The following is a 16,841-nucleotide window of genomic DNA, read 5'->3' as shown; positions in this document are numbered from 1 at the left end:
CTTACTCTCAAGGTGCAAAGACAAGGGAAAAGAATTCTGAGGAGACCAACATGCTTTGACTTATGTTTTTCATCAGGGTCATTGAGGACTGCTCTTGAATCTTGACTAATTAGTGTTTATAGTGGTGTTCTGTGAGTTATTAAATATACTCAGATCCATTATATGTGTTTATATTACTTTACTCAGTTATCTAATTGCTGTTTCTCTTTTTGTTTTGTCCTTAGCTTTTATGTGTTTTTATGATACCCGTGATAAATCCTTCATAAAGGGTTTTGAAAGTATGCCACATTAAAGAGGCACAGTAAAGACCTCCTCTGTACCAGCAAAGATATACATCTGTTTAAAATGATGAACTTAATGACATTCACAAGCTGAAACGTGCTGGTCTAACAATTAAGTTGTTGCTTAAGTTTTAATGTTTGATCCAGTCACACCTGTATACAGTTGCACACTCGACAGAAGCTGTCAACCAATAAATTCCCAAATATCATTTGGGAATAGAGATAGCGAGTATATCCATAGGATATCAAATCTATGGGTTTATGTTTAAGTCATAAGCTAAGCTAAGCTAAGATAAGATAAGCCTTTATTAATCCCTGGAGGGAAATACAAGTGTCATAGCAGCAACAGAATCAGAATCAGAATTCCTTTACTTGTGCCGCAAATGGGGGAATTTCTTTGTTACAGCAGCCAAAGGTCAGGAATATTACAATAAACAATAATAAAAGTAAAAAATAAACAATATAATAAAATAAAAAGATAAGATATAGAATAGACTCGTATATATATAGTATTTACAATATGAACAGTGTAATTATACACAGTGTATTTTTATTTACAAATGATAACTATGGGTATTAAAAAGTGTCCAGTTAGTGCAAACCAAAATGAGAATGAGAGTGGGATATGTGTAGAGTTTGAGTGCACATGTGAGGTCTACTGGGAGCAGTGCTGGTTGTACAGTCTAACAGCAGCAGGAAGGAAGGACCTGCGATACCTCTCCGTCACACACTTGGGGTGTAACAGCAGTAAGAATGAAACACAGGGGAGCTACAGGTAACCACGATATGAAGAATAAAGATAGAAATTAATGTAAAATTAAAAAATTAAGTAACACTGGGCAGTTTGCCTGAGGCTTATGACAAGAGTTTTTAGAAAAAAAATATTGTTGCTGATTAACTATAATTACCTTCACCAAGCAGGTTGTCTTTCCTCCATGTATGATTGTTGGTTGATTGGTTTGTCAGCAGGATTACACAAAATAACTCCACAAAACTTGGATGGAGGATGGGTCTCAGCCCAGAAAAGTCCTGATTAACTTTTGGTGTGGATCCAGATAAAGGGATGGATCTGGGAATTTCCTCTCATTGTCTTTAACATTGAGAAATAGGGTGCATTTTTTTGTTTTTTGTTCCAAACTGTGAAAGCCAGTTTCAGCAGGAGAAGAGTTCTTGAGGGAGGTATTTCTCTCCATTGCTGTCTGAGTGTTGCTGTGCCTCTAAACAACATGGTTTACAGCTTCTCTTACAACTGAGTCAGTTTGCACTGCACCACTGATGAGACGCTCTAGAAACCACATCAGAAATGATGCCCCTATAGGCGAAGCGCTTCACTACACGGTGGGATGCGATGAGATCAGATAGGTATCCGGCTGGCAGTGATTTCGCAGCACAATGAAGAAACAGATGCTGGAATTAAATCTTCTCTCTGCACGTTTGAGCGGCTCAGCAGGGGAGGGCTCCATTTCTTTATTTAACCATATGGAAAGGCTTTCATTAGGAACACTGACGGCAATTAGAGCAAAATGTGACACCGGGGTGTGCATTAGCCATGTTTCCAGCCTGCCCTGTGTGAATTCTGCCTTCTGTCTTTCAGAACTGGTTGGACCCCTCCAAGGAGATCAAGAAGCAGATGCGCAGTGAGTGTCTCTCCCAAGTAGCTGTGATTTTAATAATCAATTAGTAAAGTCGTAAAATTAGATTTGTCGGCAAATGAACTGATGCACAGTTCTGTGATAATCTGATAAATTTGTAATTACAAGTTCCCTGACAGGCCACATATTTAAGCTTCCAGCTCTCATTGTAATTTCTCCTCAGACTCTCCATGGAACTTTGCCTTCACTGTCAAGTTCTACCCTCCAGACCCCTCCCAGCTCACTGAGGATATTACCAGGTAGAATATGTCTTTAACACTCTCATTCTTACAGTAGGAACAGTTGTAACTCCTCTGGCTGTGCTGTCAGATGCTCTTCAGAGTTAATCAGGGGAGAAATTGGTTACAATTCTGCAGGTAATTCGCCTCCTTTATTTTCATGAAGATGTCTGTTTATATAAAAGTATTGTAACAATTTACATGGCATATTCGCCCCGGTGTCAAAGCAACCTAAATCCCTCACTCCTTTTTGAGGATTAGACCTGGAATGCTGCTAACTGCCATGGATTAACTATGCTGAATACTTGTTGGAGCTCGCCTTGGCTCAGGCTTGTTTGACTGCCAACACCCTCCTCTCCTCCCCTTTTGTCTCTTCTGACAGATACTACCTGTGTCTGCAGCTGAGGGATGACATGCTGTCAGGTCGACTGCCGTGCTCGTTCGTCACTCACGCCCTCCTGGGCTCCTACTCCGTTCAAGCCGAGCTGGGCGACTACGACCACGACGACCACGGCTCTGACTACGTCAGCGATTTCCGCTTTGCTCCGAATCAGACTCGCGAGCTGGAGGAGAGGGTGATGGAGCTCCATCGAAACTACAAGTACTGAACACGCTCATGTTTAAATTTCATCTATCCACAAATCTCTTGGGATGATCAGCTGATGAGTTCGCCAAAGTGTTAAAACACTCCATCACGCATATGGTTGATAGATGCCGTCACATTACAGCGCCATCTGTCATCGAGATGTACACAGTCTGAGTCTTGCCAGTGCGAGACCACTTTCTCACTTAGAAGGTCTCACCATGCTCTGATCTGGCAATGCTTTCTGGCATACCACCAAATGTAATGCTTAGGGGGATGGATGGGAGAAATTTAGAGTTGAAGATATCAGGGATATTACTAAGATAATTCAGCCCCTCTGTGCAAGATTATGATTTCATTATTTAAGAAGGCCTGTTGTTGTTGGTTACAGATATAACTGCTTCTCTGCCCACAGGGGGATGACTCCAGCAGAGGCTGAAATTAACTTCTTGGAGAATGCGAAGAAACTGTCCATGTACGGGGTAGACCTCCATCACGCTAAGGTTGGCTGTTTTAATTATCATGAAAGTGGGCTTCAAGGATGCACACGATGTTGCTCTTTAATAATTCCTGCCTCTTTACTGTCCCTCGTTGGTTGCAGGATTCTGAAGGGATTGACATAATGTTGGGTGTCTGTGCCAACGGCCTGCTGATTTACCGCGATAGGCTGAGGATCAACCGCTTCGCCTGGCCAAAGATCCTCAAGATCTCCTATAAGAGGAGCAACTTCTACATCAAGATACGACCTGGAGAGGTATGCAGCATGGTTAGGGATAATTAAATGGGCACTTTGGGGCACACTTTGTTTCTCTCACAAGTATTTTTATATTTTTACATATTTTACAAGTTTTTTACTTGCATTTAGAGCAAAAAGACAGAGTTGTGTAATATCTGACAAAGTAACCCTGCTGATGTCATGATGATGTCATCCAGGTTATTTGGGCCTGTGGACCGCAAATTTAAAACAGAAAGCCTTTGTGATAAACTGTGTATGTGAAATGGACTGAGTGTTAACCAGGCAGGGATTTAACATAGACATTCAGTTGCATTATGGGAAATGTAGCTGTTCCAGTTTTTTTGGAGCTTGACCCACACTAGGGTGTAAAAGTAAGGATATTTGGGCCTCTGCTGCTTGTTGCTTGTCTCTCACAAGTTCCCTACTACTATTAAAATGCAATATTAAATCAGTAGATTCCTTCTTTAAAGGAACAGTGTTTAAATTTGAGAAAATCATATATCCACTGTCTTGTGTAGAATTAGATGGGAAGATCGATGCCACTCTCATGTGAGTCCGTTTAAGCTAAGCATGAAGAATGCAGCTTCAGTTAGAAGCCAGTGAGCCTAGCTTAGCATAAAAGCCGCCCCAGATGCACAATATGGATGGTAACCGAAAGTTACCTGCTTCATATGGCCAATGCAGGTTAGATCATTTTCTTTTAATTTTAAAAAGAAGTTTATAATCTATAGTTTATGCACACCTGAGCTTAAGAAAGGCTAACATTTGGTTAGAAAATATGATAATTTGGATCGCAAACCAACTTTCAAGGTGCAAACATCCACCAACTATGTCAGAGTTTGTGAATACTGGACTTTTTTTAAACAATGAAAGCAATTTTGCTTCATATTATCAGCATTATTAATCGGCTAGAATTTCACCAATACGGTAAAATAGCCAGCATACCAGCACCTCTTAAAACCACTAATTAACACACTATTTGAATAAATAGGTGCTGTTAGGCTGAGTCTTTTACCTTTGGACAGAGCCAGGCAAGCTGTTTCACCCTGCTTCCAATCTTTATGCTTCAGCTAAGCCAACCATCTCCAGGCACCAGCTAATACTGTGTTTAGCATACAGGCATGAGAATGTCATTGATCCTCTCATCTAATTTTCAGCAAGAAAGCAAGTAAGCCTATTTCCCTAAATGTCAAACTAGTCCTTCAAGCCATGACCTCAGATTGTTAGCACAGTAATAATGATGTTCTGTCACAGCTGTCACTCTAAAAAGCCATGGCAGGAGTGACTGTGTGGTCAGTTGTGCTGAGCAGATGGCTGTAAAGTCCTTTGCTTTATACCTCCAGTTTTGCTCCCCTGCACGGTCAGGGACTATATTTTGGCCTGCCTCATTGTGCTGTGCGGCGCTGCAGCTTATCCTCCATACTGAGCCTCAGTGTGACAGGCTGTCTGGGCCAGACCCAGTCAAGTGACAGAGCCACACAGTGAGCCTGTGGTTGAGCCAAATAAAGAGCCCCTTTAACAGAGCTGCTGCAGCTGCATCCACAGCCAGAATAGAGGGATAAAGAGTGTAAATATAGAGCCATGAAATAGTTTTCCTCACTTTTGCTCCCGGTGTCTGAACATTGAATATAATCCCTCCCCTGCCTTCATCTGCTCCTTTCTGTCCAGTCAGCAAAATCCATGTTCTATATGTGTTTATGCTAGCACAAAGTAACGACCGTTTAATTGATGGGGTTCAGAGATGCAGTGGATTTACTGAATTTTTTATAAATGTATTAGGTTGCCCTGAACCTTTTTCTATGCAGAAGTACTGAGTTTGCCTTCATCAAAACAAAGTAAGCACACTTGGTTTTGTATCCCCTACACTTTCCTCACATTTATCTGTCTCTCCACTCTCTCCCCTCCAGTACGAGCAGTTTGAAAGTACAATCGGCTTTAAGCTTCCGAATCACAGAGCTGCCAAGAAGCTGTGGAAGGTCTGCATCGAGCATCACACCTTCTTCCGGTAAGAATTGATCCAGTCTCATGGTTGGAAGGTTCCTGTCCGATCAATACAAACAGAACATTTCCATGTGTACAACTATCAGGCGCGCCACACACAGCTCATTATACAGTGCTTTGTAAAACACGCAGTGACTCTACAGCTCATATTACTTTCATGGCCACCTTGGCTTTACAAGTGATCTGGTGTTGAATACTGATACACCTTTACAGAGTGTGCAGGCGATACAAAGAATCAATTCCTTCATTCAAATACGAGTGGTAAAGCTCGCTTTGTAGTTAGCATGCAAAAGGCACAGACACAAGCAGAACAGAAGATCCAACTCTGAGCATAGCAGCAGTTTGAACTTTAAGGTTGTGGGTTCACATAGAAAGAAAGAGGATATTTAATGTGTATAACAGAAGCTTTTTGTGCATGGAAGTTAATAATTAGGACACCGGCAGGTGCAACATATCCTGACTAATACATCCAATGATTCATGAAAAATTTAATCGTGACAGATGCAGATTCCAGCTATTAGGGTTTCCCCAGAGATGAGCCTTTGAAAAAAAGTGATTGTCCACCAGGAACTGATTGCCATCTGTTTCAGAGATATTTACACAGGTAAAAAGGACTGGCTTGGTTATAATTCAAGTCAACGAGGGAGCAGATAAAGGATGCAGAGTCATGAGAGTAATTGCAAAAGAAATCATCATATATAATCAATCTTAATTTTAACCCATCCAAAAATCATGTTAAAGTGATAGTTCAGGTCTTTTGATGAGGGGTTGTATGAGGTACTTATCCCTAGTCAGTGTGTTACCTGCAGTAGATGGCCGTCAGCTCTCCCCCTGTGTGGAGAAGCAGCGTGTAGCACCGACAGGGAAGCAGAGCATTGTACTGCTTAAAGGCACCAACAGAAAGACGTGTTTAGCCACCTTAAAGGAAGGCACACCTAAAAAATATATATCCGTTTACATGTGCACTATAATTTTCATATTTTTGGCTTTTTACATTGCCGTCAGACAGCCCTTTGCTTTGTGACTACATTCCCTCAACCATATAATGTCTGTATTCCTAGACACAAGCGCAGCTATGCCTGCCCCGCACTGTATTACGCGGCTGTCTGAGGACAATGTAAAGCACCGAGTTTAGGCCTAAGCAATATTGATTAAATCTTTAATCACAGAGGCTAAATGTCATTCTTGATTATGCTATCAACTGCAAACAAAGACATACAGTTACCGCTGTAGTTATACGCGGAGCACATTTAAATTTGAGTATAATCTGCAAGTGGGAGAAATAAAACATCATTAATGAGGAAAATATAACATAACCTGCAGTGATCCCCCCACAGTGGAAACAGTAAGTGCACCTCTCCATTAAGAGAGCTCTGCTCTACGCACAAGGCAGAAGCCTGACTTCAGTGATGATTGAAATCTTCGGACACACCGACAGGAATTAATATTCTGTGTTGTTCTACACATCCAAAAGGTCAGACACACAAATGCGCTCTCCAGATTCATAAAGCGAAATTGTTTGGAGTAAAGCAGCCTGCGCTCCATCGAAGCTGTCTCAAAAATATTTATTTCAGAAGCTAAAAGTTTAATTCTGTTTCCTCTGAAGAGTTCCCTCTGTCACAGTCACATAATGTGTTTACCCTGTATTATAACAGAGCAGGCAGGATAAATAGTTCTGTGTTATTAGAAAAGTAATGACAGTATCAGAATGTTTATGTGAATTTTTGACGACGGCCACTTTCTCAAACTGCCTGTGGCTTTAACCTGGAAATGAACAGCATTGACGGCACTTTGCTACCTGATGACCATGGCTGCTCCAAATCACACAGAAAAATGTGATCACATATCAGCAAGAAAATGTAATGTAATGGCTTCCTTTGTGAGCAGTTGCAAATCATCCATGGAAAATGTTCTATCAGAAGTTCGCTTGAATCCCATTTTCAGTCTAACACAATTGGAGCCTTCGCCTCTGTGTTTTTTGTTACACGGTACAGTATGTGGTCAGGAATGTTCACCGATGACTGTGTTTGTTTTCACAGGCTGGTGTCTCCTGAGCCTCCTCCAAAGGGCTTCTTAGTGATGGGTTCAAAGTTTCGATACAGTGGAAGGACGCAGGCTCAAACCAGACAGGCCAGCGCTCTGATAGACCGGCCCGCTCCGCACTTTGAGCGTTCCACAAGCAAGAGGTACCTGTTGTCCAGGAGCTTGGACGGAGGTGAGAGTCACAAAAATCCACTGGACTACAGGCGTCAAAGAACCCTGAGAATAGTTCCCAATATGTCAAATCTTTGCTTTAAAGTCTGACCTGCCTCTTGTAATCATTCAACTCTTGTTACCAGCAGAGTTCTCAAGGCCAGTATCGGCCATGTGTGAGAACCACGATGGCCTGTCCCACCGCAGCGTCAGTGAACAGCGTCGCCTCCACAGCCCCTCTATGGACGAGCAGGAGACTGAGCTGGAGCCCAGTTTGGAGCAGGACGAGGAGGACAAGGACCAAGAACAGGACCAGAACGAGGAGGACAAAGACCATGACGGCAATGTCACACCGAGCAGAAAGAAGGAGATCATGGTAGTAAAGACTTCCTGGAGTTTATGAATTTCCACTGTGATAGAGTTGATTTTCTCATGTAAGGTCCAAATGTAAAGAGCTTTAGTCAACATGAAGACACCTCGGTCTCGGTGCAGGATGAAGGTATGGACTGCAGGGCTGCTGACGTACATAGGTGCAGCACAAGCTCCTCAAGTCAGTTCAGGCTTATCCAGCCGGGGTGTAACGCTGTGGTGGCTTCAGTGGATTTAGCATTTACTAACTCTTCTCCTTTCACTCCTATTCACTCTGGCTTATATGCTTACACCGCACTGCTCATAAATCCCGCTGACAGCTTTACAGTATTTAACCCTTTCTCATTATGCTAAGAAGTGCAAACTCGAGCCTAGCCCTCTGTTGCTAACATGCTTTTTTCTTTTTTTAACTCTTGCTGGCGTTAAGGAGGAGGCTGGGTCACCAGTTGACAGTAAACAGGAGGTATTTGGTGTCTGGTGATTTGGTCTCTGTCTGTCTGTACACCTGTCTCTATCCATCCATTGTTATTTCAAGTATATCTGTCTAATTGTATCTCATTGTTTCTGCCTGTCTTCCACTATCTAACTGTGACAGTAATTCTGTTATCAGAAAAAAAAACTGTGCTGCATTGCACTATGAGCAAGCAAGAGCTGCTGCCAAGGTTGAGTCATATTTGTCATAGCATCCCAGCAAACATTTGACAGACAGTGATTGGTAAGATGGTGACAAATGTCAGCTGTGCACGTTACGACGAAACGCTCAAAACGCTTTGGAAACCAGTCTGAACTGATGTAAGAAGAATATTTCTGTCTTGATTTCACATTTGGTAAAAGCAACTATGCTTCAAAAACCTCCACTTTTCTACTTTTGGTGCACTTGCATGCCAAACCAGGATCTATTAAACTCCAAAATGTCTACTGGGATGTACTTTCAAGTAATTTCCAAATTCGTCTTGGCATGGTAACAAGTGGCCAAATGTAGCCCTCCAGTCTGTCTGCCTGCCTGTCCTCTGACTGACTTACCTTCTCCCACCCTGTCTCTGCACCCGACCTTGTTCCTGCACTCTCTGACCCTGCACTCTTCACCTCTGACCCCTCTTGTGCTCGCCCATTCTCCTGCCCCAACTCAGCTCTCTCAGTTGGACCAGGAGGCCACTCCTCGGCACAAACAGGAGGTACAGGTTCCTGTCTTCAGCCCGTGTGCTTCTTGTCGTGTGCACCGCTAGTCTTTTGGGGTTTTTGCAGATTGAGGTTTGCCTGCAGCCGCCATCTTGGATCAAAGGACATCTTTTTTTTTTTTTTTTAATGTCATAGAGATTTAAAAGATCAAGCTTAGAAAGTCTCCTGTGTTATAGATAGGAGTGAGCCCATCTTCCGCTCTAAGTGCTTTAACATCAATGCATTTCCTCACTATTTTGGAATATTCTGCTCTGTGGGAGAAGCACTCACTTTCCTCAAGTGAAAGTTGACAACAAACTAAAAAAACTCAAGTCTCAAGACTCACAAGTCAAAGTCAAACTCCCCACTTAGTAAACGTATGAAATGTATAAAATACAGAAAGTACTTGTTCTGAAGAAAAGTAGTCCCTGTGACTGAGAGACGTTCAGTGTGGATCTGGTCGGCTCTTTCTATTGACTGTGTTAGCACGAACTGAACATCAGTATTCACCACGCCTGCTACAAAAACTGGAGTTTATGGCCAGCCAGTCTAATGGAGAATGGTTGTTCAAATGAGTTCAGACATTTGCACTTCATTTTAATGGGACTTTTTTTTATTTCATCTTCTCTTTAGCTTTTTAGCAATCAGGAATCTGCCTGTGAGACAAGATTATTAAATTATTATTTCATAGAAAAACTAGAATAAAAATCAAGAATGCATATTTTATGGCAACAGAGGAATAACTATGCAGTAAAAGAAATTGCTAGTGAATTTAACTGATCACTGCATTGTTCCTCCTCTACCGAAGCCACTTTACATTATTACTGTGTGTATTTATAAGACTATTAGGTAGTCCAGCAGTATTCAACCTGAACAAGATCAGCCTGAGCCGCCGTCTTTGGAAACACGATATTTTGACATCACTGGGCGTCGTTATCTAAATGAAATCATCTGAGAATTTAAGAGGTTAAAAGTCTCCAAATGTTTGGTGGAACTGCTCACAACTCACACATGCAATACTACACACTTGTTTAATTTTAAGCAATGCATTGCATTTAATAAGCTTATCATATATTTTCAACATAAAATCTGAAAGGAGACGTTCAAAAATTGTCATCTGCCTTAGAATAATCTCATAAACAATGAAACAGGTTGTTTTTTTTGCTGTAATCATTCCTCATGATCATACCGGCTGTGAAGAAATCCCTTCATAATTTGCTTCTGATAGGAGAGATGGGCGACAAGATCCACAGTTCTGGTTTTATGCCAAAATATGTTCTTAAGTTTATCTCAAGTTAATTTTAGGCTTTAGCAGTCTGAATTAGACAAATCCAGTGGGTGTCTTCCAAAGTAACAGCCTTAAGTATAAGATCGTCTTTCTGTTTTCTGGACTGTGTTCACTTGTTGAGCTGCAGTGAAGAGACTGTGACACAAAAAAGGGAATTTTGCTCTAAAAAGACGGTACTGTTTAAAGAAAGCCTCTTTTTTACTTCAGATAAACTTTAAAATATGTTTTTTTACATAGAGGACAACATATTTTGTCCCTTATCACTCACAATGAGGCAGGATACATTAGGAAAGGATCTCTTAATGACCAATATGAACATGGGGAATGATTGCAGTAAGCAAAAACTGTTTTAAGTGTATATAAGCACCTGACTGTTGTTTAAAGATGGACTTTTTGAACTTATCCTTTAACCTGTAAAGTGTGTAAAACAAAGTAAATCTGATAAATTGCCTCCAGTGATGTCACTCACTGGCCAAGTTGCATTCCACTGAGTGACATCACTGGAGGCAATTTATGAGATTACATGCAGCTTCCTCTGGAGCCACAAAATGATTTATACTACTTCTTTCACATACGTAGTAGTGCTCCCCCTGAGCCCCCAAACACACTTTAATGTGGAAAATTGGTGGCGTTACCCTTTAAGTTAGCAGAAAATGGCAATCAGATTCGTACTACTTTCCACCAATGAGTGTCATCATTCACAAAACACAAACAAAATAAATGCACATTTTAATTATCCGAAAAGGTTAATAGACTTCACACACTCGTTTCTTCATCGTCTACTTTGCAGTGAGTGCTTTGATTGCAGTGTTTGTTTATGTCTAAAAAACTAATTCAGTCGTCAGTATAATTGCTTTTGTTTTCTGCGAGCATCAGTAGCATCTTAAATGTCATTTCTCTCCATTTGCTACAACAAAGAGAAGTAAAACACCAGCATATTCTCTAGTTAAAGTAATTGTTAGCACTTCACATCCCATCTTCTCCTGCGTATGGGCCGTATTATCTCACATCCCATTTAGTCATGCATATCAGATGTGTCGATGTGAGTACTGCTGCTGCTGAAAAGTACGTTGACATCCTGCTAATGCATTTCCTCTTCTCTTCCCGTCTTGTTTTTCTCCTTCTACGCATTCTCCTCAAGTTTCTGGATAAGTCGCAGGACTTCCTGCTGAAGCACCAGGCCAGCATCAACGAGCTGAAGAGAACCCTGAGGGAGCCCAACAGCAAGCTGATGAACCGCGAGAAGCGTCTGTCAGCCACCTCCCCGACAGGCACACCCGAGAAGAAGGCTGTGAGTAGGGGCTCATGCTGGTGGGAGGGGGGGTGGGGAGATTTGTGGGCTCTAATGTCCGCTGTGGTCAATATCTCAAATCCAGCGACCTCTGATGCTTGACATTCCATTAAAGGGCATTGATATTCCAGTCCGGCCGCTGTCATGTTGGATTCTTCTTTTTGCTGCTTGACTCGAGACAGGCCATATTCTGTCACATGGAAGCGCCTGTTGGCAAATTTTTTCGTATGCTCTTTTCATTTCGTTTAAATAATTCAAGCCTGAAGATGTGCTGTACCGGTATGACTGTAAAAAGAAAAAGAAAAAGCAAATGAGCGTGATTAGTGAAGGTAGTTATGGTTCTTTAATTTCTTTCCTTTCAGGCGCTTCAAATATATATCTCCCGTGCAAAGACACTTCTGCTCGAAGGAACAAACATAAAAATCTGCAGTTTATTTTAAGCGGTTTATAATGAAGTGCATCCTGCCTCTCTCTGGTGTACCAGAATAATTCTGACAATATCTCAAAGGTACTTGAAGATGACTGACAAGGAGCACAGAGGGAAGCATCTTGATGAGATTAGTTTCAAGATGTTTTTTGAGGATTTACTCAATGTGAGGCACTTGAGAAATAATTATCAGTTATCCCCCCCACCCCCCACCCTTGATTGCCTAACAGTGACACAGTTTCCTTTATGCTGGATCACGAAAGCACTCAAGCTTTGATCACATTTTGGTAATTAGGCTTTCGAAGATAGAGCACTGAGATAGTAGTGTTCAGATAGGATGCCTCTGTCTTTGCCTGTGCATAAGTTGTCTACAGACAATCTCTCATCTGCTTTCTGGGATGATCAGATTATGCCCATTGAATGTCAAACGCCTGCTGCAGAAAATGTAATCTGCTCTGTGTCTCATTCCAGGTAAAATGACAGCGAGGGTAGGCGGGTGGAGGGGGGTGTTATTCTGTTTGACTGACAGTTGAAGGCTTGGAAAGTCTCTGTGCTCTTCACTGTTTCCAAGAGATTCAGCCGAACTTGACTCTTTGATGTAGTCACAGAAAATATATTTGCATTGCAAATGTCTGCTGATTTGGTTATGTGGATTCAGTGTCTGTCAGGTACATGGGATTGCACGTTTTTAGCTTGAAGTTCATTAAAAAGTTTCGACAGAATAAGTCAGTTAAGTCCTTGTTGCACTGATTCTTTTCTGCCTTTCGCATTTTCTCCCTTTTGCATGAAATGGTTTATTGTGCCGCTCACTAATTTACTCCAGCTGTTCTTCAAAACATGTATATTCAGTTAATTCTCCAGTTAGTGCCCTCACTGGCTGTGATCTGGAGATGGTCCCTCGGTGCTGTAGGCTGGCATCCCACTGCTCCACTTTGATGGATTAAATGCAGAGAACCAGTTTCACTATGTTGTATGATTGTATGTATATATAAAATAAAGATTCTTCTTCTTTTCTTCTTCTTCTTTTTTCCTTCTCTTTTAAACTCTCTCCTCTGCCTCGTGTCGAGGCAGTTGGTTGGCCGAGCAGTTGGAAAGGACCCTGTTAACAGCCTGTCTGTTGAGGGTTTCGTCCAGAAGACTCTGGTGACTTCACCTGAGGTTGCACATCTCTCACTCTTTCTCTTTCATGATACAGTTTACTATTTATAGCATATGTGGTCTGGTGTAATGCACTGCCTACTGTGCATTATTATCACTCACATGTCTATGTATTCAAGAAAATACTCCTACTATAAATCCCTAAATGCAAATGCATGCTTACCAAAACTTGTTCCCTTGTTCTGTGATTCAAATCATTGAGTAGATTTCATTATTTGCAGAAGGTGTGCTTGGCATGTCTAACTGTGTTTAATCTATACCAACATATAGGGCTCTGAGGAGTGGGTATTGATTGAAAAGCAAGAAACGTATCAGCAGGACCATGACTGGAAGGCAGAAGAGGAGAACAAATCTCTCACATCTGATTCCTCGTGGGAGAAAAAGGAGCTGGAAAAAGAGATAGACATTGCGAAGATGATACATAAAGAGGTAACAGGGTATGACAGGAAAGAAATGAAAAGCCATATTGATGAATTTCCATCAACAAAATCGTCCAGAGAGGCAGATGTATGCTCTGAGCCTCGGCCAACCGGCAAAAGTCGTTTTGTGATTCAATTATCTGAGAATGCAGACTTGTTTCAAGACAAATCTCAAGGTAAACCATCGAAAGCCTCAGACCCTGAGGCAAACAGTGACGTGGCTCTGGGCTCGCGCCAGATGAAAGAACGCACAGCTTCTAAACCAAGGAAAAAGAGGAGACCCCAGAGCTTAAACCTGGGAATGCCTGCTGAGCTCATCTACAGTAAAGGGGACAGCGATTCTACTGGAGATGAAAATGACGGCTCAGATTCGGACAACAGTCCAGAAAAAACCTCAGCAACAGGAAATCATTGTGACTTGTCCTCAGTGGAGATGATGAAAGATGATCAGGGATTAGCAAAGGATCAGTCTGTCAAGGGCTATAGAGACAACAAACAGGAGGATATATCAATAGGAGAAAGCAGTGAGGTCTCCACTCAAGGAACAGAGCAGGTAAAGAAAAAAGTGAGTCAGGTTGGGCCAACAGATATCGATTTAGGCTCAGTGAACGGACCCGGAAAGATAGAACACGATAGTTCATTAGCAGGTGTTAAAGGGGAGGTTGTGAAGAAGGTGCGAGGGAAGGGCCTTATTGACAACAAAGAGCTAGCTGAGGTGAAGCTGCGACAGGTCAGGACACATGAGAGGAAGATCAGTAGTTCTGGGGCAGAGGATATCGAGGGTTTCCTGGGAGACAGAGGTCAGAGGACGTCCTTCCACCGACTGTCAGGCAGCAGCTACCAGTCGGAAATCACCAGGATTGTTCCTCTCAAGCCAGAGCGATCAAAGAGCGTAGCGTGTAAGGACGAGAGGGACAGGTCAGGTCAGGACGATCCCACACGGGTCCTCAGAAGAGAATACCGCTGGTCGGTCGGCTCTCCAGAGGGACCCTCAGACCTCAACTGGACTGACGTCTCTACCTTCCATCCAGCATTCGCAGCAGATCAGGAGGGTATCGCTAAATTAGAACATCCAGATGATAGCTATCAGTCCGGTAGAGGACCTATAGAGAGTCAGTCGTTCGGCTCAAAGATTTCAGGGCTTCCCAAAATGGCTCCCCCAGCCCCACCAGTAAAAACACAGAAGGTCAGGGAGTCCGGACTAATGCTGCGGAACAGCCGAAATGTCGGCAGGGAGCCGAGCCTGGACGCAGCCAAGAAGAGACACTCGGTAACTCTGCTTGGCATCTGCTATTCAGTCATTGGAAATACAGCATCGCATGAGCTTCAGACAGACTCGCACGCCATTTTTCTTTTTTTCTACGTTTTCAGTGACTTGAAACACTCATCCATCTTACCTGTTCGTGCCTGTATGAAGAGCAGGCGGAGCGATACTTGTGTGCTCCGTCTTGTGGCAAAAAAAACAATCAGAAAGTTTGGACATTTTCCCATAAGGCAACCCAATTTATCTCCCTCCCATTGCCCTCAACATGCACCACACTGTCTGGCAAATCTGTACACTTCACCACTGGCTGTGAAATTTAAAAAAAAGACAAAAATCAATATCTCATGTTTTGATTGTTGGTTTGTCTTCGCCTTCTGGAACTTGTGAGCCTCAAATTTCTTTCCAGCTCACGTTGTTCTCTGTCAGAGGGTTGCAAGGAAAGAAAGGCTCACATATTATCATCGCTCTGATGAGATTTGCACATCTCCCTGCCATTTTCAAACTGGAAATGCAAAACAAATGATTTATTGCATACTAATGTTACAGATTAAATCACTCATTGGAGAAACAAAGGGTGAAAAGTACTTCCATCCATTACTTTATGTTACAGACAGCTATTATTGGCCCAAATTAGAGCTAAATGGAGTATAGAATTGGTTTCTGATTGAGAAACTACATCAAACTGACTCACTTCAAAAGAATTTACAAAATATCCCTTGATCCTTCAGATTGGTGATAATAAATCATAAATCTGCCTCTACCCCACCTGGATAGGAAGCTAAGCGGTGTTATAAACCCATTGGTTCCTCTAACTGTGAAGCCCCAGCAGGCAGCGAGCAGCCAGACACCACAGCTCAGTGCCTGACACAGTCAGATTTGCTGCTTTCATTTCACTGTTGGTATCATTAGGAGCTTGCACGCGTTTGGCACTGGAATGAAAGGAATTTGAAGTGAATAGACATGACAGCTTTCATCATTTCCCACCTTTTCATCTGAGTCAAGCTCTTTCATATATTGGATTAAATAGGCATGAGAAGAGGTGTTGCGCAGCTCTCACTGGCGAGCGACAATCATATCGAGATCAGATTGAACTCGGGGGAGTGTGGGGAAAATATTAGGCGCTCCTCCAAACATGTGGACCCACTCACACAGTCACTCTGACAGGCTTTGAAACGCGCCCCTGCACCTTTTATTGGACATTTAACAATATCATTTGACGGCATTTGAATACGCCCTTCTTGAAATTCAAGGTGCGTAATGTTGCAACACTTTCTCCGTTGGTCAATGAGTGGCTGCTGCTATGCTGAAAACCTGCTCATTATAAAAACTGCATTATTCTCTTGCCCTGCCTCTGCTAATTCTAACAAATGAACTTGGCTGTAGATGTTTTTGTTGCAGTAAGCTCACCTCTTTTCTGTCCTGTATTGCTGTTTGCTATGTTACTGTAGAGGAGGGCTTGAAATTTGTGCCTGAATCCATTTGGACCTGACTGGATCTGGACAGACCTAGTGGGTTAGATTGGGTCTGGCTGAATTTCTCACCTAAACCTGGGTTTGAGTCATTTAAAAGTCGGGGTGTAACAGTACACAGGAGTCACAGTACGGGACATACTTCGGTTTTGGGGTCACGGTTCAGTACGAGTTTGGTAGAACAGGAAGGCAACAAAAGAATCCCATCTGCATGTGGTTTTCTTTTCATTTATTTTCAACAGACGGTATTGCAAGTTACAGTTTGCTTCACCGAGTGCCGTTAAACCCCCATAAAATAGTTGGTACAGTCTAACAGACATTTAGGTGTCTCATT

The 16,841-nt window shown here is 42.3% G+C and overlaps 1 protein-coding gene across 9 annotated transcripts in view; it reads left to right on the top strand.

Annotated features, from left to right (window-relative positions):
- Nucleotides 1–16,841, top strand: part of LOC311254884 (band 4.1-like protein 1) — an 86,472-nt gene that overhangs the window by 56,451 nt on the left and 13,180 nt on the right. For 2 of the 9 annotated variants that reach the window (XM_084348903.1, XM_084348898.1), the window contains exons 5-17: nucleotides 1,876–1,918; nucleotides 2,097–2,172; nucleotides 2,534–2,752; nucleotides 3,150–3,237; nucleotides 3,336–3,488; nucleotides 5,378–5,475; nucleotides 7,511–7,686; nucleotides 7,811–8,040; nucleotides 8,461–8,496; nucleotides 9,164–9,208; nucleotides 11,621–11,770; nucleotides 13,269–13,355; nucleotides 13,626–15,044. In XM_084348903.1, the coding sequence (XP_084205029.1) occupies nucleotides 1,876–1,918; nucleotides 2,097–2,172; nucleotides 2,534–2,752; nucleotides 3,150–3,237; nucleotides 3,336–3,488; nucleotides 5,378–5,475; nucleotides 7,511–7,686; nucleotides 7,811–8,040; nucleotides 8,461–8,496; nucleotides 9,164–9,208; nucleotides 11,621–11,770; nucleotides 13,269–13,355; nucleotides 13,626–15,044 (2,820 nt within the window). The remainder of the gene's footprint in view (nucleotides 1–1,875; nucleotides 1,919–2,096; nucleotides 2,173–2,533; nucleotides 2,753–3,149; nucleotides 3,238–3,335; nucleotides 3,489–5,377; nucleotides 5,476–7,510; nucleotides 7,687–7,810; nucleotides 8,041–8,460; nucleotides 8,497–9,163; nucleotides 9,209–11,620; nucleotides 11,771–13,268; nucleotides 13,356–13,625; nucleotides 15,045–16,841) is intronic. The other 7 variants (XM_084348906.1, XM_084348904.1, XM_084348899.1 and 4 more) reach the window with 6 other exon arrangements.

This window comes from Pagrus pagrus (assembly GCF_965226575.1).
Source record: "Pagrus pagrus genome assembly, chromosome: 3".
NCBI lineage: Eukaryota > Metazoa > Chordata > Actinopteri > Spariformes > Sparidae > Pagrus > Pagrus pagrus.
Note: the sequence above shows the minus strand (reverse complement) of the source record. Positions and strands in the feature narration are given on the sequence as shown.